Consider the following 24,840-nt stretch of genomic DNA (forward strand, 5'->3'; position numbering starts at 1 on the left):
AAGCGAAATATCGGTGCATTGGCGTCGTACGGACACATTTTTCTTATAAATATTTTGTTTTACAAATCATAACATGCTATAAAGTAAATAACAGTTATTAATTATTAACAAAAAATGTCTGGTGGATCATGTTAATGTATGTGTAAGTGGTAAATATGGGGCATCAAAAATCAATTTAGAATAACATCAGTCACGATAACAAACACACCATCTTCCAAAATAACGTCATATAATGTAAGTATATAAAAACTGCATATAAAACTGCAATCAAAAAAGAATCTTATTAAATTGACTTGTTTAGCGAGTCTAGTCAATTGCAATGTAGTGATCGAAAAATCAACACAACACTTCAAGCTCTACATAATCAGTTTCGTTTGAAAGAACATAGCCGCTAATAATAATAAGAATATAATTTTTATGTTTTACAAATATCTGATACAATATTGCAAGAATACCGAATGGCCAGGTCACTTTCAGTTACAAAAAACGGGTACATAATGTTCATTTTAGCTTCATTTCGATGCATATATTCACTTTACGTAATTATAAATTTATTTATATATTTTCCATTTTATATTTAGTATTAAAGTTATAGTATAATAATAGTACAAAATTAAGTTAAATTCTTACTGTAAAAGTAATGGATAAGGAAAATAAGACTCAGAAAAACACAACTAATGTATTTCCTGCTATTGCTCGGTATACCTGTATTATCTCATGTACTTTACATATTTTGTGAGTTGTAAATATGCGAAAATATAGCCGTCTGTTAATGACTTGGGAAGTGAATGTATGCGATGCACTCAGTAATTTTATACAAGAACATTATTTTGTTTATTTGTTAAGGTAACTAGTGGTAGTTAAATAAATATTAGTGTATGATCGGGCATTCGTTTAATTATTATTGATTAAACGAATTAATTATTAAACGACAAACAGCGATTAATCTCGTATTTCATGTCAAAGATTGAAAGTTAAAGTTATAATCAAAAAATTATATATTTATGTATGTATAGTAACCAATGACTCTCACTATTCAAATATATAGTATGCTCACAACGTATCGTTGTTCGTGCAGAACACACAGTAACAACCAATGGTCATTTCTGTTTTCATCGAGATTTATTTCTGTTAAATAATTTCTAACACAACGCTTCTAATGTTCATGAAGAACAATTTTACAGCCAATTGGCCGCCACGTCAAGAAAGCGTGACTGCTCTACTCGATTGTCAAACTAGGACTCTAGAATTCCTTCTTACAACAAAGCACAGCATTTTATTCCAAGGTACATGAACATAAAATTTAGATATTTCCTATCTCATTCTTGGTTGGTTAACTGTTCTCTTCCCCCGATATACTACCTTTGAATAACCCTTGATGATTGGATGGATGCTCATGCATCTATCACAGCAGAAAGTTCAATACACAATTATCACTTTGGGAACAGGAGACCTCATTTCATTAAGCATACTTGATCATATAACCAGATGTTATCTATGGACAAACCTCATTGGTAATATGAAACATAATACTTCTATAATCAATTATGTAAACCCCGATACACATTCGATACACATTCAATCTGAACTTGTATCTGTTATGTACCTTGGGAAATTGGAATTACACTTATATAATCAATTATTTAAATTTCATTATATACCATATCTGAAATGGGACTCGTTATGTATTGGTTTGAAGTAATACGAGCCAAATTGTTAATCAATGACTAATACAAATCAACACGTGTTCCCGATAAATGAACTACATTGGAGAAATGAAACCATACTTCCATAATCAATTTTTCAAACTTCATTACATCCTATCCGAAGATTCAATTTCTTAATAAGTTTATTTATACAACAATAATCAATTTTTCAAACTTCATTACAAAGCCCATTCGATGACATCTGTTATGTTTTCCTAAATACCCGCAACATACAGCTACTTTACAAGATGAACTCTCAAATAGTTTGATCACTTTAAACTTTTAACTTCTGTTTACGTATAAGATAGAAATATTGATGTAAATAACCTTTCAAAATTTTCTTACATATCAGTAATAATAACAGTTACTAATTAATTACTCAAACATATTTTTAAAATATTTCTCTATTATTAAATCTATCTGTACTTAAATTTCTATCATAAGAATAAACAATATGAATATACCGTTATGTGACATCATTATTGACGAATTTCACCTTACCAAGTAAAGCGTATAACACAATTATTTATCGATGAGGCCAAAAATGCTTGAAGTTTATGTAGTTAGATGTAAAAGTCATATAACAATTTCTCAACTTAATATTCTAACCGTACTTTAATTCTAAATATATATTTTAATAACGGGTCTTATTTGCGTAAATGTTTTGAGTATTGAAAATTGAAAAAAAATATTTAAAAAAAAATCTGCTTTCAAATATAAGTACGTGACACGACAATTGCACAAAGAGTTATTTAATTATAATTCCGGGTATAATGTGTATTAGCATAATTTAACAATTCTGAAATATCAAATTGATGATGTTTTACAATTTTATTTTAGATTAGAAGCATAACTGAGTCATAAACATGGCAATTCGGTTGCGTATGAATGGTCTTAACTCGTTGGTCATGACTTAGTTGGGTCAAAATCACACTTGGAAAAAGAAACATATGGTTAAGGCCAAAAAAAAATCAATCTCGATTCGCTTGCATATAGATGCAATAATCTGCATTTATCAAAATCCTGAAACAGAATTTGTAAATGTCTTTCTTGATAGATCAAAAATACTTTAAAAATTAACGTACATATAATATGTTAAATGCCATTATCTTAGTAAAGTTTGTTCTTATGAGGAATAATACAATTTATACGTGTTTTCTTACAGTGAGAATGGCAGTCAACATATTACTGACAAACAGTTTGATATATATTTGTGAATCGTAATCTTGTATGAACACTTGACCACTTTGTGACCAGATTGTGTTTGGTTGGTTGAAAATTGGTGTCGCCTCTGAATTGTACCACGTAACTGTCAGATGAGAGGCGACATGATGAAATACAAAACGGTGAACTAGCTTCAGTATGAAGAGACTACACAATTATATATTAGGGGAAACGACTCCTGATTAAGTCCTGAACAACAATTGTCTCTCTTTATTGCTTCATTTAATGTTTGGATCTATTCATTCTCAGTTGTTCTGAATTTTGTATTATTTTACATGAATTAAACTGCAATTTAGAAAACCTCTGTTTGTTAACAATAATTTATGACGAAACCCTTTTAAAATGAGCAGAATTGTGGTCCTTTAAAATTTATATTAAGTAAAAGGTTAAAGTTTACGTAACATTTGGAGACTGAGTTAAAGTTTGAGTTGAATTTGCACAAGATAATCAGATAATGCTGATCACCTGATGTGTACCTTTAATGAGCAGTAGCATGATCAATTATTTTTACAACTAGTCCTAAACTATTAAACTAAGCTTCTTGCAAGCAAATGTTCTTTATTTTTCGTAGTACAATACTGATATCACATGTGTTCATACCTAAATATATTTAAACCTAGTTTTGTAGGAAAGCCATACCATCTTAAGTTTGTGATATTGGTATATCATAACCAAAACCAGTTTATCAGATAACGTGAACAATAATCTAGATATCAGGTGAAAACAATTTAAAGTCTTTAGATTACAGATTTTCTGTATCATCGAATACCTCTTACTTCACAAAGTAATCTACTTTTGAGTCAGAGTTATCTTTGTACGAGGATAACGTTTGGGAATCCGCAAATAAAATAAGGACATACATGTTAAGATAAATGGTATCAGTGTTATCAAATTGAATCAATTTATCGTAGGTCAATGGAAATACATGGTCTTTTTGCAATATGTGAACTAATTTTATGTCTAATTTAATATGCACGTGTTCTAACTAAATAAATTTTTAATGTATACATGTATTACAGAACATTTCATTTTAGTAATATCAATAAGTTATGTGTGACTTTCAGTTAGTTTGCAGATACGGACTGTGTACACTCGTTTGTCAGAAGTTTATTTCCCGAGTTTGATAAATGTAATGTCATTGGACCTCAGTATGTGTATCCTTGATATAAACGACCGTCGAGTATATTGTGTTCGCTGTTTTGTCATTCGTCGAAACACACACGTAATGATCTTCAGTCTAAACAATCAGATTTGATTCACGAAGATTTATAAATTTAATTTCTGAACTTTAAAGTATCTAACTTCCTGCAATTACATTCATATACCTAGTTTATAAATAAAAATTACCCTCTTTATGTATGTAGTTTTTAAATAAGACTTTCTCTTAAAGTCTTTTTTTATCGAGTTCCACACTTCATACATTTAAACGAAATCTAATCGACCTTTGTTATCGCCACTGTCCATTTCCCTCGCATCGTATGCCGCCGTTTCCTTTTCTTTCCCTCTCTCTTTATCATTGTTACCACCAAACGAGTGTCCCATGCGTGTGCCTAAGCCTTCTAAGATTGCAAGTTGTTCTTCTTTACTGGTAGCCTCCATTTCAGCATCGTCGTTGACCTCCGAGGCAACATAGCGTGCTTTCAAGGCCTCCAGATCAACCTGAATTAAGTTATCGTCAGATTGCGTCATGAACATTAATACACGTATGCAAATAAAAAAAATCATAAAAATTCTTCAATATTTTCACAAAAACAACAAATGTGAATGTTGTTCATACATAAATGTAAACATTGATGGGTGACCATTGGTTCGATAATTGTCTTTAAAAAAAACGTGAATAACATAATTATATTATACATATATTAGTAAAATGAAACCGACGTTAAACGTGTTAGCAAAACTTTCAAAACAGATACAATGTCATTATCATTGTTTAACAGTATTATTAAATATATATAAAGGAAATAAAAATAAATTATATATATTGTAGTTAATTAGTAATATCTATAAAGGTAAAGTATCTATTGAAGCAAACTATAAAGGTATCATTTAATTAATCTTACTGGAATGACCCCGTGTTCATCTATAATTCCATCCTTTATCATGAGCTCGTTCCTGACATCGGTCAGGATATATCCTAGAAGGTTCAGTCCCCTCCACGTTTCCTTGGAATACGCTTGTTCCCAATCCTCTGCGAGGCCTATGCCCCAGATAGGGTCAAAGGGGCTAGCTTCCACCAATTCTTTTGGATATGTGCTAATGAGCATTTCCTTCAGTTTAACATTTTGTGAAAACTGTAAATCAAATGCAAAGCACAAATACGTGTATTTATTATCAATAAGAACGTTCAAGCACATAGTTAATTCTGAGAAGTATATGACACTCGTCGTGCAATATAGTGTTTATCGCAAAAAAAAAGAAATTCAAATTTCAATATGGTTTCGATATTGACCTTTATTAACTTGTGAATCGCTTTATAATATGCATCACCTATTTTATTATCAGTTCTGTCTTATGAGTTAAAATATTGAAGATATATATATATGTATTGAACATGGTCCATTGTTCTTGGTTTTTCAAAGCGTATGACGATCACACTATAAATAAATGTATATGTATTACACGGAAGCAAATCAATTCGATAATATACCTTTGCGACGTTTCCTTCCCTCACTATATCAATCGCTCTTTCTTTCCATATCTTAAAGCTTAAACCTTGGACTTTTCTCCCAATACCCTTCATTTCTTTGGGAACTGTTAGTGCTTGGATTATCTCCATTGCATCTGTGTCACTAAATAGTTCTGGAAAAAAACGTTTGCTGTGTCAGTGACAAAGTTACGATTGCTCGTGGATGTAATACTGGTTATTTTAACTGACGAGTGTATAAATAAGTTGAACAAAGCGTTGCACAAAAAACACGATTGATGAGGGTTATGCTGCGTTCCCACTTTCACGAGTTGCATCACGATTGTAGTCTTGATCTTTATCTTGAACCTATCGTGTTGAATCTTTAAGACGTCATAAGGTTATATACGATCTTGTCGTGGACGTTATCGTGAATACCATCGATTAATTCGTGAAAAATATCGTATCCATTAACGTATCGTGGCGTCGCGTGGCAAATTAATTCTTAATTAAGATATTATAACGTGTCACCTCGTACCAGCTCAATACTTTGTTGAACCCGAAAGAGATAATCGTCTTGGATGAAGACTTAATCGACGGCCAGTTTGAAATACTACCAAGCGACCGTATTACAACGTATCTTAAGTCAGACTGTGTAAGATCGTGGATCCAGTAGTTGTCGAATCGTGAACAGATCGCAATTAATCGTATATTAACGTATTATACTGTACGGGAACGCATCACGTGGTATCAAAGCTTCAAATCCCCGAGGAAGATCACGTTCAGTCACGTCTGTAAAATTGTGTAGTTCGTTAAGTATCGCAAGATAGTGGACATCTAGCATAATGCTACGTTCCCACCATGATCTGTGCCACGGTTAAAATCGAAATCGTGATCTTAATTGTTAACCAGTCGTGATAACCCTAAAATACTTTATCTGGTCTTGAGGTCATTCGTGGCATTCGTCGTAATCTTGGAAGATTTTGGAATGGTACACAACATATAAAGCGGGATTACCGTTTCAAACCGTATTAGATCGTTTTGTATCGAAACAAGAAACAGGAAATATTTTTGATTCGTATTTCCGACTCATGGTTATTGCAGTCGATATGCAAGAAAACACTCACATTCTGTTTCGATCCGTTGCAATGTGAAGAATAAATGAAGTCGATAGTATGTTATGTTGTGGTTTTCAAATCGTGAACATATTGCAAATGACCGAATAGCAACGTGTCATTATACATAGACAAGCATCGCATCGTATCGGATCCTAAATTCTCAGAGAAATACCATGATCAGTTACGAATGGCTAAGCGTGGCGTGTGTTGCATTGCTTGAAAGTGGGAACCTAGCATGAAACCATTCATAATATTACATTTATATACCGACGTTATTTCGGTATATAAAGGAAACATATGCAGTTTTATTTTCCTGACAACTATTTCAGTATTAAACATGCTATTAATAAAAACTTTATGAAAATATAGGTATGTTACTACATTTACAACACGCGTGGGAAAATTCACTATCACATGAATGTAATTACTATGCATATAATAAAATAAATATTATGAAATATCTTCAGAGAAACAATAACATCCTATATAGCAATGTCTGTCGTTAAATAATCCTTAAAATAAATTGTGTAAACACGTTAAGTTCTCACTACCACCTTTACACAACTCAATGACAAGAAAACCTACCTGCTTTTTTAAACATCATGTATTGTTCTGCACACGTGAATGTGAAGTCTATTCCATGTATTCTAAATTGTGAAGGGTGCCACTGACTAAACACGCTCTTTTTATTCCAGAAATATTCAAAATCATCATAAGCCTTTTTCCGTTTTTCTCTCAATGCACTGCTCATGCTTGAACCCGACCTATGCCCCTGACGACCTTCGCCATGCCAACTATTTCTTCCTCTTCCTCCTCCTCTTCCACCACCTTCTCTTTCTCCTACCCTACTTCCTCTTGTTTGTGTACATTCATAATTATCAATACATATTTTGTCTTCTGGAACCTTAGGAGAACCACAAAATGCGCCACTCGTGATACCAATGGAGTGTTCCGCTTGTTGTTTATTTTCTTCCTTGTCGATGATGACATTTGCTGATCCAGGGTCTGTGTTCTCTTGCATTCCCATCGCTTCGTCACTTTTGGATGTGGGCATGCTTATAATAGTTTTCCCGTCAATTTCTGAGAACGATGATGTCGGCATATCGTATTGCACATTTAAAAGTGGTGTTGATTCATCCGATGTATTAGTAAATTGTATTGCGTTTTCACGATCCATAGCTGCGTAGTTGTAAATTTAGAGAGGTGTACACTTAGTTATATTAACTGTACGTTTTCTTCTGTATTAACTTTATTGTCCAGAATAATATCAGATACTTATTGTTTTTGCCCTGTATGCTGTCCCATTCAGAAGAAGTATTGGTTTCAGATTATTCTCCAGTGATTCAATTTCTTGGCCAATTTGATTTTTATATTAATCTTAAACTTCAAAGTGTGTTTTCTTATAACTATTCCAATGCAATGCACATATTCTTATGATTAAACTTAAATCGCCAATCTACTTAACGTAACAGTTTAGTGAACATAGACTATTCAATTAAATAATAACTTACAGTTTTGTTTACAATAAATCGATCAGCCCCACCTACTTTCGTTTTCAATTCGAAACAAGGCTACTTTCGGTTTACTTTCGTTTTCAATTCGAAATAAGTCTACTTTCGATTTCCGTGCAGTAAACGTTGCAATGATGTTTCCGACTATAGGTGTGCATACCCGTAGCCAGGGGGGTGCGTTGGGTGCGTTCGCACCCAATCTTTTGGGACGAGTAAAAAAATTGTACACTAAAGTTGCACTCAACTTTATTGGACGCAAAAACGGTAATTTATTTTTTCCAGGAACTCAGTGAGTCTCCGTATTTCAGCGTTAAAATAATGTTGAATTCAATATGCAAGCGACAGGTCTCCATAGATTTAATTTTTCGATTAAGTCATTTCCAAGATAGCGCGTGATTTTTATTCACAAGTTTTTACTGTAGAATTGTTGAAATCATTAGAAGTTGTGACAGCAAAATTTGAAAAGATCTAAGAAGCCGGTCCCCGCAAAATGGAATTGGAATCTGTGTTACAAATATATATTTTTTGTCTGTATAATGCAAAATTATTAACCTGGCACTCTAATCCGTATAAAATCGATACTTATTTATAGATATTTGATACTAAATGATTGTTTTGTAACTTTTGTAATCGTTATTTATGTCTGTTAAAGCTAAAACTGTAATAGATATCATAACACAGTGTTGAAGCTTACTTATTGTGGGTTAAAATCCCAGATCAAGAACCTTTTTCGACAATTATCTAAATGGCTTGAACAAATTTTTTAAAAAGAAAATACATTTTAGATGATTATTAACGGAATGTTATGTCAGTTTCCGAAAATTACTGAAATCAAAGGACATCCTTCGACTATTGCCGAAGACTTATGAGTCACTGGTTAATATGTTTGCATTATACCACGATTTATAACAATAACACATTGTGCACAGCATTTTCGACGGACTTCGTTGTCTTTTTGTTATATCCCCGTACAAACATTTTCGGATCCCCTAAAGTGTTTTCCAGCAAAACATATCAGCTATGCTCAAGTCATGATTTTTGTGTTGAATGACAAGAAAACAAATCATTGTTACAAAGCAATGTAGCTTTTTTTGTAGTTTACCAACACTTAATGGCATCTGTTCTGCTCCACATACAGAACTTTCCTCAGTGTTTCAATTATGTCAAACTTGACACTAGGAATGTCCTACTTTTAAACAGTTGTTATACTGAATATAAAACGTTATACCGTATGATCAGTTGGACGTTAACGTTTAATTTTCATGTGTCGGATTTTGAGCATATAATGAGCAAATAAGTACATCTATTTTCTCCAACGTCCTGGTGTACATTGTTAAGGACTTTGAGACCATCGGACCAGTAGTTTGTGGTTAAAGGGTCTTAATGAAGCCTAAAGTGTTCGTATTTTTCTGAAATTCGATTAGAAAAAAGATAACTTATTTGTTAAAAATAGTTTTTAAAAAAAAGTAACCGGTTATACCATTTTGATTTCTTTTTAGTATTGATGCACATTAGAAAAGACACATTTTTGTTAATCAGTGTTTGTTGTACAATACACTATTAGCACGTTTGGAGCGATGCTATGCCTCTGGTACTATCCATTGTAGCAGACAAATATTTTTGAAAAAAAGTCAAATATTTCCATTTAATTTGCTCGATTTATGAATGGTAGAATGTTGGAATGGTAAAACACACCAATTTTATCAAGTTTCAAAGATTCCAATAAATAATGATATTTGATACAGTTCTTATTGTTGATATCACATTCTATACATTTTTGTTGCATACGTAAACAAAGTGTGTGCGCGCATATTAGTGTCGGGTTAAAAATGATGAATATCCGTGACTGATCGAAAAGGGTGGTTATTGAAAAACGAGGTGGGGAATACATGTAGGTTATATCATATTCATGTCGATCAGTCACTGAGTATGGTCAATGAAAGTGAAATTTCATATTAAAATGCTCTACAACTTCAGTCTCTTAGTACAGTTAAAAAGTGACCAGAATGCAGGAGTAAACGTTTCAACTCCCCGTCCCGCAATGCTCCTTTCGCCACTTCGTTGCTCAATAACAATCGTCTTTTGCAAAAATTCGCACCCCCCCCCCCTTTTCAAAAACCCTGGCTACGGGCCTGGTGTGAATTCGTGTCATTTAATAGATGAATTCATGTCATTTAATTGATTTGTCACATATTGTTTTTATTATATTAGTTTATAAATGTAATCGGTACTGAAGAGCACCAGTGTAATACAACAAGTAAAAGGCAAATAAAATGCCCCCCCCCCCCCTCCCGCTTGACTCGAACAGGTGATCGTGTTCATTAAAAAGCTAACGCCTTTTCCACTCGACCTTCGGGCTAATACATTAAGCCGAGCATTGCGTACTTTATATAAGGAATATAAAGGATAAGTGTCACAAAATATAACGAAAGATATATCTCCCAAGTTATTCAAACGTTTCTAATCGGTTACGTTTTATATTTTACTTTTGCCAATTTCTTTAGATGATAACGTCATTAGTGTTGATTCGCTCTCTGATATGCAGTGTCTTTCTTTCAATCTGTAACAAAACAATGTAAATGTCACTTAATATATGAACATTTTATTTTATTTTAACTCACATGCGCGCACCACAGGTGGTTAGCGTGTGGCTATATGATATTAATTAGTGAAAACATCATTTTGAATGATAAATAATCATATTATAACGAAAAATTACCTTTGCTGAAAAAAATTCACTATCAAATATATATATAACAAGGTATGCATCTCGAAATCACCCCAAAACGGGGTGCATCGCTTTGAACAGCCATATCTTCATCAATTGTGCAGCGATTTTCACGATCTCGGTCTTATTCAACGCAGAAATGAATTTCCTTTCTGGAAAAGCATATGTCTTGCAATATTTTTACAAATGCTGGGTCAACTTTTAAGAAATTGCACGAAAAACAACTTGCATGACCCAGTTGAAAATGATCATGCAGTTTTTAAGACTGAAATCTTCACGGAGTAAAGGGCATTTTCCCTACAAAGTTCATGTATCTCGATTCCATAATTCAATAAAACGTATGAATAAACATTATTACCGTTCTTGTCGTTGCATAATGCATCAAGACTAACTGTCCAGCGCCGTTTGAAACCTTTGTTTACATAAATTTCAACTGACATTTTAAACACACGAGTGATTTCATTGGTCCAATGCGGAGGTGTGTCTGTACAACTTGAGATTTCATTCATAAAGACTGCATGCTCATTGTCAACTGGGTCACCCGTTGTATCATTCAAAATGATGTTTTCACTAATTAATATCATAGCCACACGCTTACCACCTGTGGCGCGCACATGCCACTCTTGTACTCGCATACAAATGTAATACATATACATCTCTCAGTATGTAACCTTCAGTGATAAACAGCTTTCAGATAACAAAATTCTACATTCGCACATATATCATGATATAAAGAGAGGATAACGAAAACTGCACATAACGCTGTAGTTAAGTCAAAACAGGACAAGTATTGGTGTACAGAAGATATTTTAGCAGAAGTTTAATTCTTCGGTTATTAAATAGAACGAGAATCGACCGGCTTAATTTATTTCTACAAAATGGTAAGAGCCATGCTTTACTTTATAAAGGACTTGGTACTTTGCTTTATTTTAATTTGTGATTCAAATATATGTAGCATGTTTTTGTCCAACTTGTATGTTCACATATACAATGCCTCAACTGGCGTCGATCATATGTCCACTTGTACCTCAGCATTCAGTAACGCATGTGTGCTTGTGTGTGCATTTCGAAGATGATTATGTCCTACTGCGCCTGAGGCTGCATTATGTGTGGACCCTGTGTCTGTGGCAAGAACTCTACTAATTTAACTTTCTAGACTCACGAACGTTTGGATGAATTTTAAATTTTAGATTGAAGTTGAAGCTATTTAGTTGCAACAAAGATTTTTAATTTAAATGTGGTCTTATGGTGTGGGGAAATGCGAGTACCCGGAAGAAACCACGCCTGTCCGGTATGGTGACCATCAAAATGGTAAGACTCGTGCTTTACTTTGTAAAATAGTATCTGTATTTTACACAGCATACTCTGTTTTACTTTACTTTATTTAATTGGGGGTTCAAATATATGTAGCATGTTTTGTCTACCTTGAACATCTAGAATACCTGGTATTTTCGCATAGCCAATGCCACATTTAACGGCATGTGCTCGTATGTACTTGAAGCATTTCAGTCTAGTAAGGCCTGGTCTGTCATTAATCTGTCAAACGTCATTCGAACGTGGTTTAACTAGTGATCATTTGCACTGACGTCCAATCGTTTATCACCATGAATAAGTGATTTACTGAAAATATACTCTTTTTTTAAATACTTAAATATCTAATAAGACGGAATCACGGAAACAGAGTATTTCCCCTAGGACCCTGTGTCATTTTGACCACAAACTCGCGTTAAATTTATACTTTTGAAGGAAGATGATGTGCACGGGTGACCGGTTCAGGCTCAAACGGCCGCTGGTGCAGTGTTTTCCGGACATAACAATATAGTTGGAATTTCGCATTTTTGTCTTAATTTGTAGAATCTGAGCATCCTACACGTGTCAACATTTGCTTCTTGATAGCTTAATTATAGCATAAATAGTTTAAATCAGATACGTAGATAACAATATATCTGTTTAAATTGATCTATTTTTTCGCAAATCGAAAAGATTTCAAATAGCCTGTCTGTCTGTCCGTAGTATCGGCCCTCTTAATGAATACATAGAATGCTGTTGCTGTTCAGAAAGTATTTGACATAAACTGTGGTCTGTCTTGAAAACAGTGTTAAATTCTCTAGTTAAATTTGTGTAAATTAGCTTTGTTTAATTTGCATTAACTTGTTTTTTAATCCTATTGTGTGCTGCATTGTTATTTCATTATTGGTTCACTATCATTATAGAACATCATTATTGTTTAAGATAAAAGCTTTGCATCGTTACGAGCATAAATATATTGCTTTCAAATAGTTCATTATTTTAAATTATAATCGGAAAAAATGTCAGCGTACAAGTCTGTGATATGTTGACAAACATATAGTTCTTGAAAGTTCTTTCCATCACAGCGTATTAAATTTACCTTTATATTCTCACTGAGAAAAATAGCAACATGTTGAAATGTTCATAGAATAATAAATGAATTATAATTGTTTGTTTCTCCCGATCTAAAAATAAAGAATTAAAGTATTGAATGAAATATAAAAGTATGTAGAGTATTAAAACAAGAGCACCGCATAACGGGTGCAAACGCTCAGCTGAGGGTGCAGTTTTGAAAATCCTCATAATAATAACTATTACTATTATTATTATCATTATTATTTAAAAGTAATAATAAATCAATAGGTTTAAATTATTCTCTGTAAATAATTATATCATTTTAAAAACATAGTTTCAAATTTTAATATTTAAACCCTTTGTCAATACAATATTATTTATAAATTTAAATTTATACAATGTTTAGTTATGAATATAATTTTATGTAAATTTTAAGTATGGTACACAATCTAAGTACACCAAGTTGTAAACAATCTTAAAGCCTTGCAGGAAGTTTACTTTTAATGATTATGACCATCAGCATAGAAGACACCAGTGAGTAGTTTATTGGTAAAGGATAATCAACCCCATCATTTCAAAAGTAAACAACTGTATTGTATTCAATATTAACACTGGACATATATACAAAATCATATAAATTGCACAACTTTCATAATATACTGTAATACAGATATATTACATGTATTTATTAACACAAACAACATTAACTACAGTTACATACAAAATACTTTACATATTGCGCCTTTACTGACAGCATTTTTTAAAGCTTATTACTATAAATAATAAAAGTACACATAAATCATTTGACCCCAGTGGCATTTTGACCCCAAGGGCATGATTTAAATAACTTTCTACAGTACGCTTGTTTGATATCACATATATGTACCACATATCAAGGCTGTTCAGGTCTTATGATTTTATAGATTAAGAATTCTTAAAAAAAAATCATGTTTCTTTGAAACTCTATATATCATGTGAACCCCAGATGGTGGCCAGTTTTTACTATAGGACATGATCTGAACAAATTTGGTTGAGAATCTACAAACAATATAACCTGCAAAATGCCAAACGTCTGGGCTTTGTAGTTTACGAAAAGATTTGACCCACAAGTAATGATTTAAACAAATCTTTGTAGAGCATAACCATTTTACACACTTAACATTAAACCTCTTACAGAGATATTTTAAGTTTTTTTAAATCAATTAATCTATATTATTAATTATGTGTCCATTCGAGCACAACCAGTTTGACCCCATGGGAATGACTCGAACAAACGTATTAGACGACCACTATACAATGTTTTACAAACATTATTAAACCCCTGATTATTGCCGCTTCAGAGAAGATTTGTAAAGCTATTTATTGTATAAATCATACATCAATCATGTGATCCATGGGAAGTGGCATCTTTTGACAACAGGAACATGAATTTAACAAAGTACATGTAGAGATGCACAATTTAGTCATAAAAGTCATTCATGAGTAAAGATTTTCATATTCGAGGTCAGTTGTATGATACTTCTTTTATTTCAGTTGGAAAGCCTTTGGCAATTCTGCTATCTGCTTTCTTAGAATTAAGATTACTGGATGTCTTTGTGGAAAATTTGTAAACGCTCCCAGAGTTAGGATCCCATCTAAACTGGGAACTCTAGGTTGCAATGTGGACAATGCATGTGCAATGTGGACAATGCATGTATATGTATTATACACAATTGCAGCATTTAATTATTTTTTTTTAAGTTCAAAACATTACTTAAGAAACTTACATGAGGGCTCTTTAAGGTTTCTCCTTAACTTCTTTAATAACTAGACTACTGGTCTAGTAACTTGAAAAATTTACAAGACCAGACCGAACTAGATGAACTATTTGAATGAAAATTAGACTGATTTGAATGATACAAAATCAGAATGAATGGTTTCTCTATATTTTAGATGAACACAATTTCAAGAACCATAAATATTATGAAATGGCATTGAGAACATATCAACTACCAGTACTTGGAAACACAAAACTTAAATTGTACTTATGCAAATATTAAATTCTTACCAAGTCAGTAAGTACATGTACTTACTAAAAGATGTGTGAAATTGTTAAATGTTAAAACACATCATTTTTAAAAGGTACATATTTTTCCAATTTTTCTTTTCAAGTTTGTATTCTTGTAACTGGTTGTACACTTTGTTCTCTGTAATTTATTTTCCTCCTTATATTGTTTCTTTTGTGTTGTATTCATCAAGTTTGGTTTGAGATTGTCTTGTTTTGGGTGCAGTTACAATAAAAAATTATCTCTGTTTTTGCATTGTCATGCTCGAGGTTTCCGTGTTGCATGTCTTCTTTTGGATTAATTCTCTCAATAGGGACATGTTTGCATCAAACTGGTGATATTCCGGCTTTTCTGAAACCTTCCTGGATTGTGACTGGTGTCATTGACTCTAAGTATGCTTTCCCTGATAACTCTGCAATTTTATACTTCGTTATTATTCTACCCTTTGTTAAAGTTTCTTTTTCCATATATAATTTGCACTCCCTATGGAAAGCGGTCTTAAATGGCCCAAAGCATGCTATGTCTAACGGTTGAAGAGCATGTGGGCTGTGCGGTGGGAGTACAAAAAGGATCAGATGGTGCTCTTTGGCCCACTGTACAACGTCAAGCGACACATGTGATGAATGACCATCATAAATCAACAAGATGGGTTCAGTGTTGTCACTAGATCCCCTTTGTACAAATTTCAAGAAGTGTTCATTGAGGTACTTCATGAAAACTTCACTATTCACACACCCAGAGTCTGACATGGTGTAGGCTGAACCAGCTGTTGCGTTATTCATGAAGGTGTCGTTTGTCTCACTCTGTTTCCCTTCGAATACATAGTAGGGTGGTAGAGCAGTACCTGCTGCATTTACACAGGCTACTATGGTAGTGTTGCCTGTATTTGGAAATGTAACTGATATTATTTTACTAGTCGAAATTTTTGTAATTACTGGTCTCAGTTGAATTCCGGTCTCATCAAGGTTGTAGATCAGATGTGGTTTTGACTTGAGATTATACTTTTCAAGAACAGCATTCAAATCAGAATAGTAATCGTCAATGTTTTCTTGGGTCATTGCTGCTGCCGGAGTGGATGATAGGGCCCTTGGTTTGATGACCTTCAGTCTGTGATCCCATCTTTTCAGGAAGGCGTAGTACCAGAAATTACTCAGCTTGTCATCTGAATTACGCCTACCAAGCTTTACAGCAAGTTCAATGGCAAGAACATTCACTTGTGCGCGATTCACAACATACCCAACCTGGGCCAGGGATTCAAGATGGTTTACCAGCTGCTCCTCTTCGTCCAATGTGAACAACGAATCCTTTCCCCACTTTGCTCTTAGATTCACTTTGTTCAGAACTCTGTCCCTTAATGTTTGTTTTGGAACACCAAATGTCACAGCCGCCCTGTCTACTGGCATGTGATCTTCCTTAACAGCTTTATAAGCTGCCATCATCATTTCAAATGTATACTGATTCATGTTTTTCATTTTAATAGGTTTTTTCTGAAAAATATAATAAAACACAATGTTTAATTTTATGAAACGCACGAACTCTAGTTATGCTACGGTGCCCTATTATTAAGTGAGACCTTATATCGACGTTTTTGTTTACATCAGGAACATAACTCTCGTTAAGATGTCTAACACATGCGCTCCAAGAATTTTGTTTAAGTTCAAATACTAAGATTGAAAATAATTATTCAACCATAAAATCTAACATCCACAAAAACAATCCAAATTTACCCATATTCTATACATTTTACTCTTCATTAAATTTTCACATAAATTAAAAAGTGAAGCAGAGGAATTAAATAGTGTGAACACATTTATTTTCAAAAAAATACTTTCACTTACTCCAGATTTTCAGACAATGTTGCATAAAATCATTATAGATTCTAACATAAGAAATGTGCTGACATATTATGTCAATAGATACATGTATACGCATGTTAAGTGAGAATACCCCCATCTCGTTTGGACATGTATGACATCAAATCTTTTAAAAGTAATATATATGCTGAAATTAATTTGAACAAAATGGCAAATGTTTGTGTTTACGAAATTCTTGGGAATTTGTATGGGCCCATGTTGCTTAAAAAAAAATAACCAATAAAACTTGTTAAATTGTAAACAGAAGTTTTTAAACAAGAGCATCGCCTTGCAGGTGCAGACCGCTCATCTATTTTTGACGATGCTGCGAAGCATCGTCTAAGTTATCATATCATGAAAAAATTCTTCACAATTGCAACCTATGTAAAAGACCGAGCCAGTCGATTGAGATAGCTCGATTTTTCTAATCGGCATACCTCGCTGATTATCATTGATAAAGGTATAGGAAGCTCAGCTATAAATAGGACAGCATATTCTGGGAAAAATTTTAATAATAGTTTGAAAACGTTAATTTTAAATCAGTTATATTCAATCCATTATATGTTTATAGATCAATGAAACAACTATGCATTTTCTGTATTGTATTTTACATTTGTCGTGATTCAGTAAATTAATTGCGAATTAAAACGTGTATAATTAACTTTCAACGCGATCATGAGTGTAAAGAAAACGAATTATTTCTAACCTGTCATTTGTAAATGTTGTAGCGACTATGGTATATAAACAGCATAATAGCCGTATCATATCTGTGATACTCGCTCTTCTGCGTTCTTTCTCATTTTGCATATTTTATCAACTTTTCAAACATAAATTACAGAGCCACATCAGTGCACATACTATGTTTGACAATTGATTCGTTTGTAGGATATTATTTGCTGTTTTAAACGTATATTAGGTCATATCGCAGAGATTTAGTTAACCTCACCATGTGTTCATGGGCGAACTCACGTATTCAAGTGCTGTAACGATTACGAAAAAAAAAATAATCAAAAGTATATGTTCATGCACATAGGATTGTGACATCACGTCCGTACACATAGCATCATTAACTTAGGAAAGGAAACAACGAAATATAAAGTTTGGTATGATATACATGTGAAATTAAAGAGCATGGCCTAATTAAAGAGCATGTCAAGTTTTGAATTTATATGCTGAAACGTAATGTTATAATCCACAAACGTATTACTGTAACAGACAGTTATTTTAAGATAAGTGGTACAGAAAATACGTGTTGAATACCTTTTTAAAGATATTTCTTGTTATATTTGATCGAAAATGTAACCCGCCTCCCAGTTTCGCTGAAAGGATCTAGTTCCCCACGGTAACTACTTCCCCGTACCCCCAATTTTTTTTTCGTACCCAACATTTTTCGTACCCAATTTTTTTTCGTACCCAATTTTTTTTCGTACCCAAATTATTGCTCGTAACCAAATTTTTTTTCGTACCCAATTTTTTTCCTATCCAATTTTTTTTCGTAACCAAATCTTACGTACATAATTTTTTTTTGCATAATTGTTGTACCCAAAATTTTCGTACCCATTTTTCTCCTATCAAAAATTTTCGTACCCACATACACAGTTGTGGTGTCATGTAGATAAACTTAAATAGATGCTTTTATATCAATCCTGTAAAAAAGCATCATAACACCAGTACTGTCAGTACTTTGATTCTTTTTAAAGGTGAAGGGACCTATCTCAATACTTCAATCAAAAAAGATGGAGGTGTGGGGTGGAGAGGGGTGTATAGTGTGGGGGTGTGGTCATTCATTACATTATCTTCCAAAAATAAGAAATAAAAATGCAAAAAAAAATACAATTTTTTTTTTTTTGGGGGGGGGGGGGGGTTTCTGGGGTAGGATAGTTGGACGGTCTTTAAAAAAAAAATAAAAAAAAAAAAAAATTGTTTTTTAACCATGTTTCCAAAAAAAAATTGGGGGGGGGGTATAGTGTGAGGGTGTGGTCATTTATAAGATGGTCTTTCAAAAAAATATGAAAAAATAAAAATTACTGTTTTTGGAGGGGGGGGGATTCTGGGGGGGGGGGGGGGGGGGGGGGGGTTTGGTGAAGTTTATTGTAGTATGTCAGGTAAGAGTTGTTTTGTCAAAGTATCAATCAAATCTGATCATAAATAACGAAGTCATGGCAATTTTAGCAAAATTTAATTATTTGACCTCGAGAGTCAAGGTCATTCAAAGGTCAAGGTAAAATTCAACTTGCCAGGTACAGTACCGGTACCCTCATGATAGTATAAAAGTATTTGAAGTTTGAAAGCAATAGCCTTGATACTTTAGAAGTAAAGTGGATGTAAACACAAAATTTAACCATATATGTATTCAAAGTTACTTAGTCAAAAAAGGGCCATAATTCCGTCAAAATGACAACGAGAGTTATGCAACTTGTCCTGTACAGTCCCCTTATGATAGTTTGCGAGTGTTACAAGTCTGAAAGCAATAGCTATGATACTTTAGGAGTAAAGTGGACCAAAACACAAAACTTAACGAAATTGTTCAATTTTCTAAGTATAAAGGGGCCATAATTCTGTCAAAATGCCAGTCAGAGTTGCATAACTTTGCCTGCACAGTCCCCTTATGATGGTTAGTAAGTGTGGCAAGTATGAAAGCAATAGCTTTGATACTTTAGGAATAAAGTGGACATAAACACAAAACTTAACCAAATTTTCAATTTTCTACGTACAAAAAGGGCACATAATTCTGTCAAAATGCACGCCAGAGTTATCTAACTTTGCCTGCCCAGTCCCCTCATGATAGTAGTCCCCTCATGAAAGTAAGTAAGTGTACCAAGTTTGAATACAATAGCATTGACACTTTATCAGAAAAGCGGACCTAAACGCAAAACTTAACCGGACGCCGACGCCAAGGTGATGACAATAGCTCATAATTTTTTTCAAAAAAATAGATGAGCTAAAAATGGCTGTGTTTGAAAATATAGATTTAAATTGTCCACCCTGTTTTGAAAATCAACTGCCGACTTCAACATAATGAAACCCTTAATTGTGGTCTGCTTTGTTGGCAGATTGTTTTATATTACTTTTAAAAGAGTGTTGTTATTTGTTTGGTTTAAAAAAACAAAACGCTCTAAAGAATTTAACATATAATTATAAGTGAAACAAGAGCTGTCTCCATTGGAAGACATATGCCCCTGAAAAACACTTTTTCAAAACCTTAACGCAGAGTTATCTAACTTTGCCTGCCCAGTCCCCTCATGATAGTAAGTAAGTGTACCAAGTTTGAATGCAATAGCTGTGATACTTTATGAGAAAAGTGGACCTAAACACAAAACTTGACCGGACGCCGACGCCAAGATGATGACAATAGCTCATTTTATTTTTTCAAAAAATAGATGAGCTAAAAATTAATTTACTGTTGAAGTTTATATAAAATATGTTAAGTAAATCAAGTTTTTTAATTTTGTTGGCCTTATGCCTATAGGCTTTGCATAAACTAACATGCTGTACATACACAAAGGACTAGGTTCACGAAAGTGCCTATTTGACTGGAATTTAAGGGACCTTTTCAATTTGGGTAAATTGACAAATTGAAACAAAATATTTCAGATTTGCATGTTTTCCTTGTACATGTACATGTAGTTAACTTATGATATTTGCAAGAAAACAGTAATACTGAACACTGACCATGCTCTATATTAATGTTTTTTAATGATTATACGCATCATTATTTTGATATCTTAAAACCTGAAGGTTATAAAGAGTTACAAACTAGAAACAACTGAATAATTTGGAGAGTTCTGCTTTTAATATTGTTATATTGTGTGACATTACTTGGATTACTTGTATTAAATTATAAAATACAACAAACACTGTATGATGACTGAGTGGTTTAACTGTTAGACTTTCATTCCAAGGGTCAGTGGTTTGAGCTGAGATGGGGGTTACTTTTTTTCTTTCTTTAATTTTATTCTTATTTTTTACTGGAGCTATAATTTGATTCCTATGTTTACATTTATCAATTTAAAACATTTTATGACAAGCTTCAATACATACCGAAATCTGTGAAAAGGTTGCTTTAAATAAATCTTTACATTTCAATTAATAAAATGTGTCATCTCTTTACAATGTTTCAACATTACAATAAGGAAACACTTACTGGAGTGAGACCTACGAAAATGTTAGCTTATTTTTGAAATCTAGTTTAAAAGTATCAATCATAGAGATCAGTGTACTCCAGAAAAATTATATTTACAAAGAAGCCGGTGTCTAAGCTTCGCAATAAAACAGGTGTATTTGCGCCATTTCAATTGATATTTTCCGTAAAAGTAGCCAGTATCTAGATTGAATGTAACCAGTGAAATCGCCGGCTGCTGGTGCTGCCGGAGAACACTGGTAGAGCTGATGTCTTAATTTAATCATCTGAACATAGTATTGTCACAATGAACATCTCTTTCACACTATGATTGGTGTTTATACGGTTAATATGTCTGTGTGTAAGAGGTGTGAAAGATGTTTTATACAACAGCCGATAATAAATTGCATAAAAATTTACTTTTAAAGTTAATTGGTGTGTTAACTTACCGTAAAAAGGCCTACATCAACTATGTCAGAGACCTTGTCACCAGGAAAAAAAATCCTAAGAAGCTTTATTCCTTCATCAACAGCAAACGTTGTGAGAGTTCCGGAGTCAAAATCCTAAAAAAACAACGGTGTTGGCCCTAGTGACCCAAAGACCAAAGCTGAGATCCTAAACTTACATTTCAGCAGTGTCTTCACTGAAGAAGACCTATCCAACACCCCATCAATGGACTAAGATAAACACCTGACAGTAGAACCCTTTGACATCATTGAAAAAAGTAAAAGAAAACTTCTGCTAGACCTAAACCACCATAAGGCACAAGGACCAGACAGCCTGCCACCAAGGAATTTGCCAATGAGATTGCACCTGCACTTTACCTAATGTTTCAAGCCTACCGCACGCAAGATTGAGTACCTGACGCCTGGAAGCAAGCTATGGTCACTCAAATATTCAAGAAGGCTGATCGCACAGCTCCTGCAAACTACAGGCTGATATCTCTGACCTAAGTCTGTTGCAAGACCATGGAGCATATCATCCACAGTCAGGTTATTAAACACCTGGAGTACCATGGTATCCTGACTGACACTCAGCATGGTTTGAGGAAAAGACGTTCCTGCAAAAGCCAGCTTGAACTCACTATACAAGACATTGCCTCATGCTTGGTCGACGGTGACCAGATTGATGCTGTGCTACTTGATTTTAGCAAAGCCTTCGACAAGGTTCCCCACAAGCCACCCTCCATCAAGCTGGACCACTATGGGATCCTCAATGAACTGCTGAATTGGATCAAGAGTTTCCTAAGCAACAGAAGCCATGAAGTCTTTGCTGAAGGTCATACATCATCGTCTGCCCCTGTCACATCAGGTGTCCCCCAGGGCTCTGTCCTCCGTCCCCTACTCTTTCTATTGTACATAAATGACATACCAGAAAGAGTAGCCTCCACTACACGCCTTTTTGCAGATGACAGTCTACTGTATCTAAAAATCAAACAACTGAGGATACAGACATGCTGCAAGATGATCTGAAAAAACTGGAACAGTAGGGGAGAGACTGGCAGATGCAATTCAACCCAATCAAATGTGAAACCATACATTTCACCACAAAACAGCATCCAATCAAGAGGACCTACAAGCTTCACGGCCACCAACTCGCCAATGTCACAAGTGGGAAGTACCTAGGGGTCACATTGCACGAAAAACTGCTCTGAAACAGTCATGTTGATTAGGTCTCCAAAAAAGTCAACTCCCTTGCCTTCCTCAAAATATCAATAATAGCCCAACTTATGTGAAGGACCAATCCTGGAAAATGCATCTACAGCATGGGACCCATACACAGTGGAAAACATATCCCAGCTTGAAGCTTGAAGCAGTACAGCGCAGAGCTGCGGCGATCGGGCACTGCCCGATTCCTCAAGGGAGATTACAGGATGACGAGCAGCACAAGCCAAATGATCACCTCCATGGGATGGCAAATCCGGCGTACTGACTCCAGACTGGTATTGATGTACAGGATAACCCATAACCTGATAAAAATACCAGACAATCAGTACCTCCATCAAGCTACTGTGTCCCTACAGAAAGGGAGAAATTTACTATGCTTTTTCGTCCCATTCTGCAGAATCTTTACAGACAATCCTTCTTCCCAGCAGTAATCTGACTCTGGAATAATCTGCTGGTAGCCGTCTCCACAGCCTGGTCCTCGGACAGCTTCAAGGCAGGCCAAGTCACTCTGCGTTAAACCAAAAGCTCAATTTGTATTTTGTTTTATCTCTCACTTTGTTTTTGTTACCTCACATCGACCTTGTACAGTCACAGTGCGACAATGCTCCAGATGAGCGCTGCACTTTATGGGAAGAACTTCAAGAAGAAGAGTTTGTCACAACACGGAGAATGGTGAAAAAGGCATTTTATACTGTGCAGAATAATTAATTGCGTTGAAAGATAAAACCGTTTGCATAAAAACATTTGTTAAAATTCATAGATGTATGTCTGCTGACATTGTGTTCATATTGTAAATTTTGATATTTTTTTTTTAAATATTGAAATAAACAAGTAAAAACCACAACATGAAATCCTAGCATGTATAAATATACGTCTGCTTTAATTATTGTGCTTGTGGTGTAAATCTAAAAAATAGTTATTTTGTGGAATAAAGTGTGGTTACTTTGTGATTTTGTGAAAATTTTGAAATAAAATGTATTGAACTAAACTCTTAATTTTTTGGCTGAGATTGAACTTTACTGGTAGGCAGTTGTTTACCACTATCGACAAAGCAGGGGTTTGGGGGTAGCCCCCGATATTAAGGAAAAATAAAGGATAAAAAGGATTATTTGGTTTTTATATTTTTGTGTTGCGCCCTTTGAATAAGGTACGAGTTGACCACCGTACGAGTTGACTACAGTTCAAGTTGTCCAAAATACGTACGAGTTGACAATAAACCCTCATAAATGTGGTATTTAGTGTTACTGAGAAACATTACAGCCTCATAGTCATAAGTTATATGATATTTCTGGCTACCATAACTTAAAATGTCGCTTGTTATGATTTTTGACTGGCGCGACTTTACAGGTCTGTCAATACTATATAAACTGTACGCTGAAGTTTCTTTAGCTAGTTATATGATAGAACATTGGTTTTGAGTTTGAACTTTGATACAAAAATGTATCGGGTTATGACTAATTGCGATATTTACCTGTTTGTGTCGCATTTTCGTTCTGTAAAACAATGGTGACTTATTCAAAACGTTTAACCAGAAACGAACTTCAGCACGTACGAACGTTCTCTTACGTGACGTGATCTCAAAAAGGACCCACGACTCAACAAAAACAATCAAGTCCCAACCATCGGTTAAAGGTTAGTTTACACTAAATCAAAATCCCATACAGTCCCATTATAAAACTGCATATTTGAACAAAAATCGTTTCCCAAACATGAGATTTCGAAAGCCTGGTATCTTTATGAAAGATGGTTAAACCCTGTTCCAATAATTGCGATACAATAATATCTTCAATCACGAAATTTCTTAGAAAAGCATTTGCGTCCAAGCACTCTCGGAAAAACGGATTTCGTCAGTGACAGTTAAAGGGACGAATAGCACAA

At 34.1% G+C, this 24,840-nt stretch overlaps 3 protein-coding genes across 4 annotated transcripts in view; 1 reads left to right on the plus strand and 2 right to left on the minus strand.

Annotated features, from left to right (window-relative positions):
- Positions 1-1,103: 1,103 nt before the first annotated feature.
- Positions 1,104-8,276, minus strand: LOC127840918 (uncharacterized). The gene is made up of 4 exons (XM_052369384.1): positions 7,260-8,276; positions 5,581-5,732; positions 4,994-5,224; positions 1,104-4,589 (listed from the first exon to the last, which is right to left on the minus strand). Exons 1-4 carry the CDS (start codon positions 7,849-7,851, stop codon positions 4,353-4,355), a joined length of 1,212 nt encoding a protein of 403 aa, XP_052225344.1. The 5' UTR covers positions 7,852-8,276; the 3' UTR covers positions 1,104-4,352.
- A 3,331-nt stretch (positions 8,277-11,607) lies between these two features.
- Positions 11,608-24,840, plus strand: part of LOC127840917 (cytosol aminopeptidase-like) — a 47,251-nt gene continuing 34,018 nt past the window's right edge. The window contains exon 1 of one of the 2 annotated variants that reach the window (XM_052369382.1): positions 11,608-11,794. In XM_052369382.1, the coding sequence (XP_052225342.1) occupies positions 11,792-11,794 (3 nt within the window). In that variant the 5' untranslated portion in view covers positions 11,608-11,791. Of the gene's footprint in view, positions 11,795-12,143; positions 12,225-24,840 lie in introns of those variants that run through there. The other variant, XM_052369380.1, reaches the window with a different exon arrangement.
- LOC127840920 (uncharacterized) lies at positions 13,922-24,601 on the minus strand. Its single transcript, XM_052369387.1, has 2 exons — positions 24,434-24,601; positions 13,922-16,809 (listed from the first exon to the last, which is right to left on the minus strand). The coding sequence occupies exons 1-2, from the start codon at positions 24,446-24,448 to the stop codon at positions 15,649-15,651; spliced, it is 1,176 nt and encodes a 391-aa protein (XP_052225347.1). The 5' UTR covers positions 24,449-24,601; the 3' UTR covers positions 13,922-15,648.

The sequence above is a fragment of the Dreissena polymorpha genome, chromosome 8, assembly GCF_020536995.1.
Source record: "Dreissena polymorpha isolate Duluth1 chromosome 8, UMN_Dpol_1.0, whole genome shotgun sequence".
NCBI lineage: Eukaryota > Metazoa > Mollusca > Bivalvia > Myida > Dreissenidae > Dreissena > Dreissena polymorpha.

Bases quoted from the DNA above. Each gene is read 5' to 3' on its own strand.
- LOC127840918 (XM_052369384.1), bottom strand. From the start codon at position 7,851: ATGGATCGTGAAAACGCAATACAATTTACTAATACATCGGATGAATCA. The intron at 5,733-7,259 runs GTAGGTTTTCTT...GTTTTTTTCCAG, and splicing joins CATGATGTTTAAAAAAGCAG to AACTATTTAGTGACACAGAT. The intron at 4,590-4,993 runs GTAAGATTAATT...AACTTAATTCAG, and splicing joins ATGAACACGGGGTCATTCCA to GTTGATCTGGAGGCCTTGAA.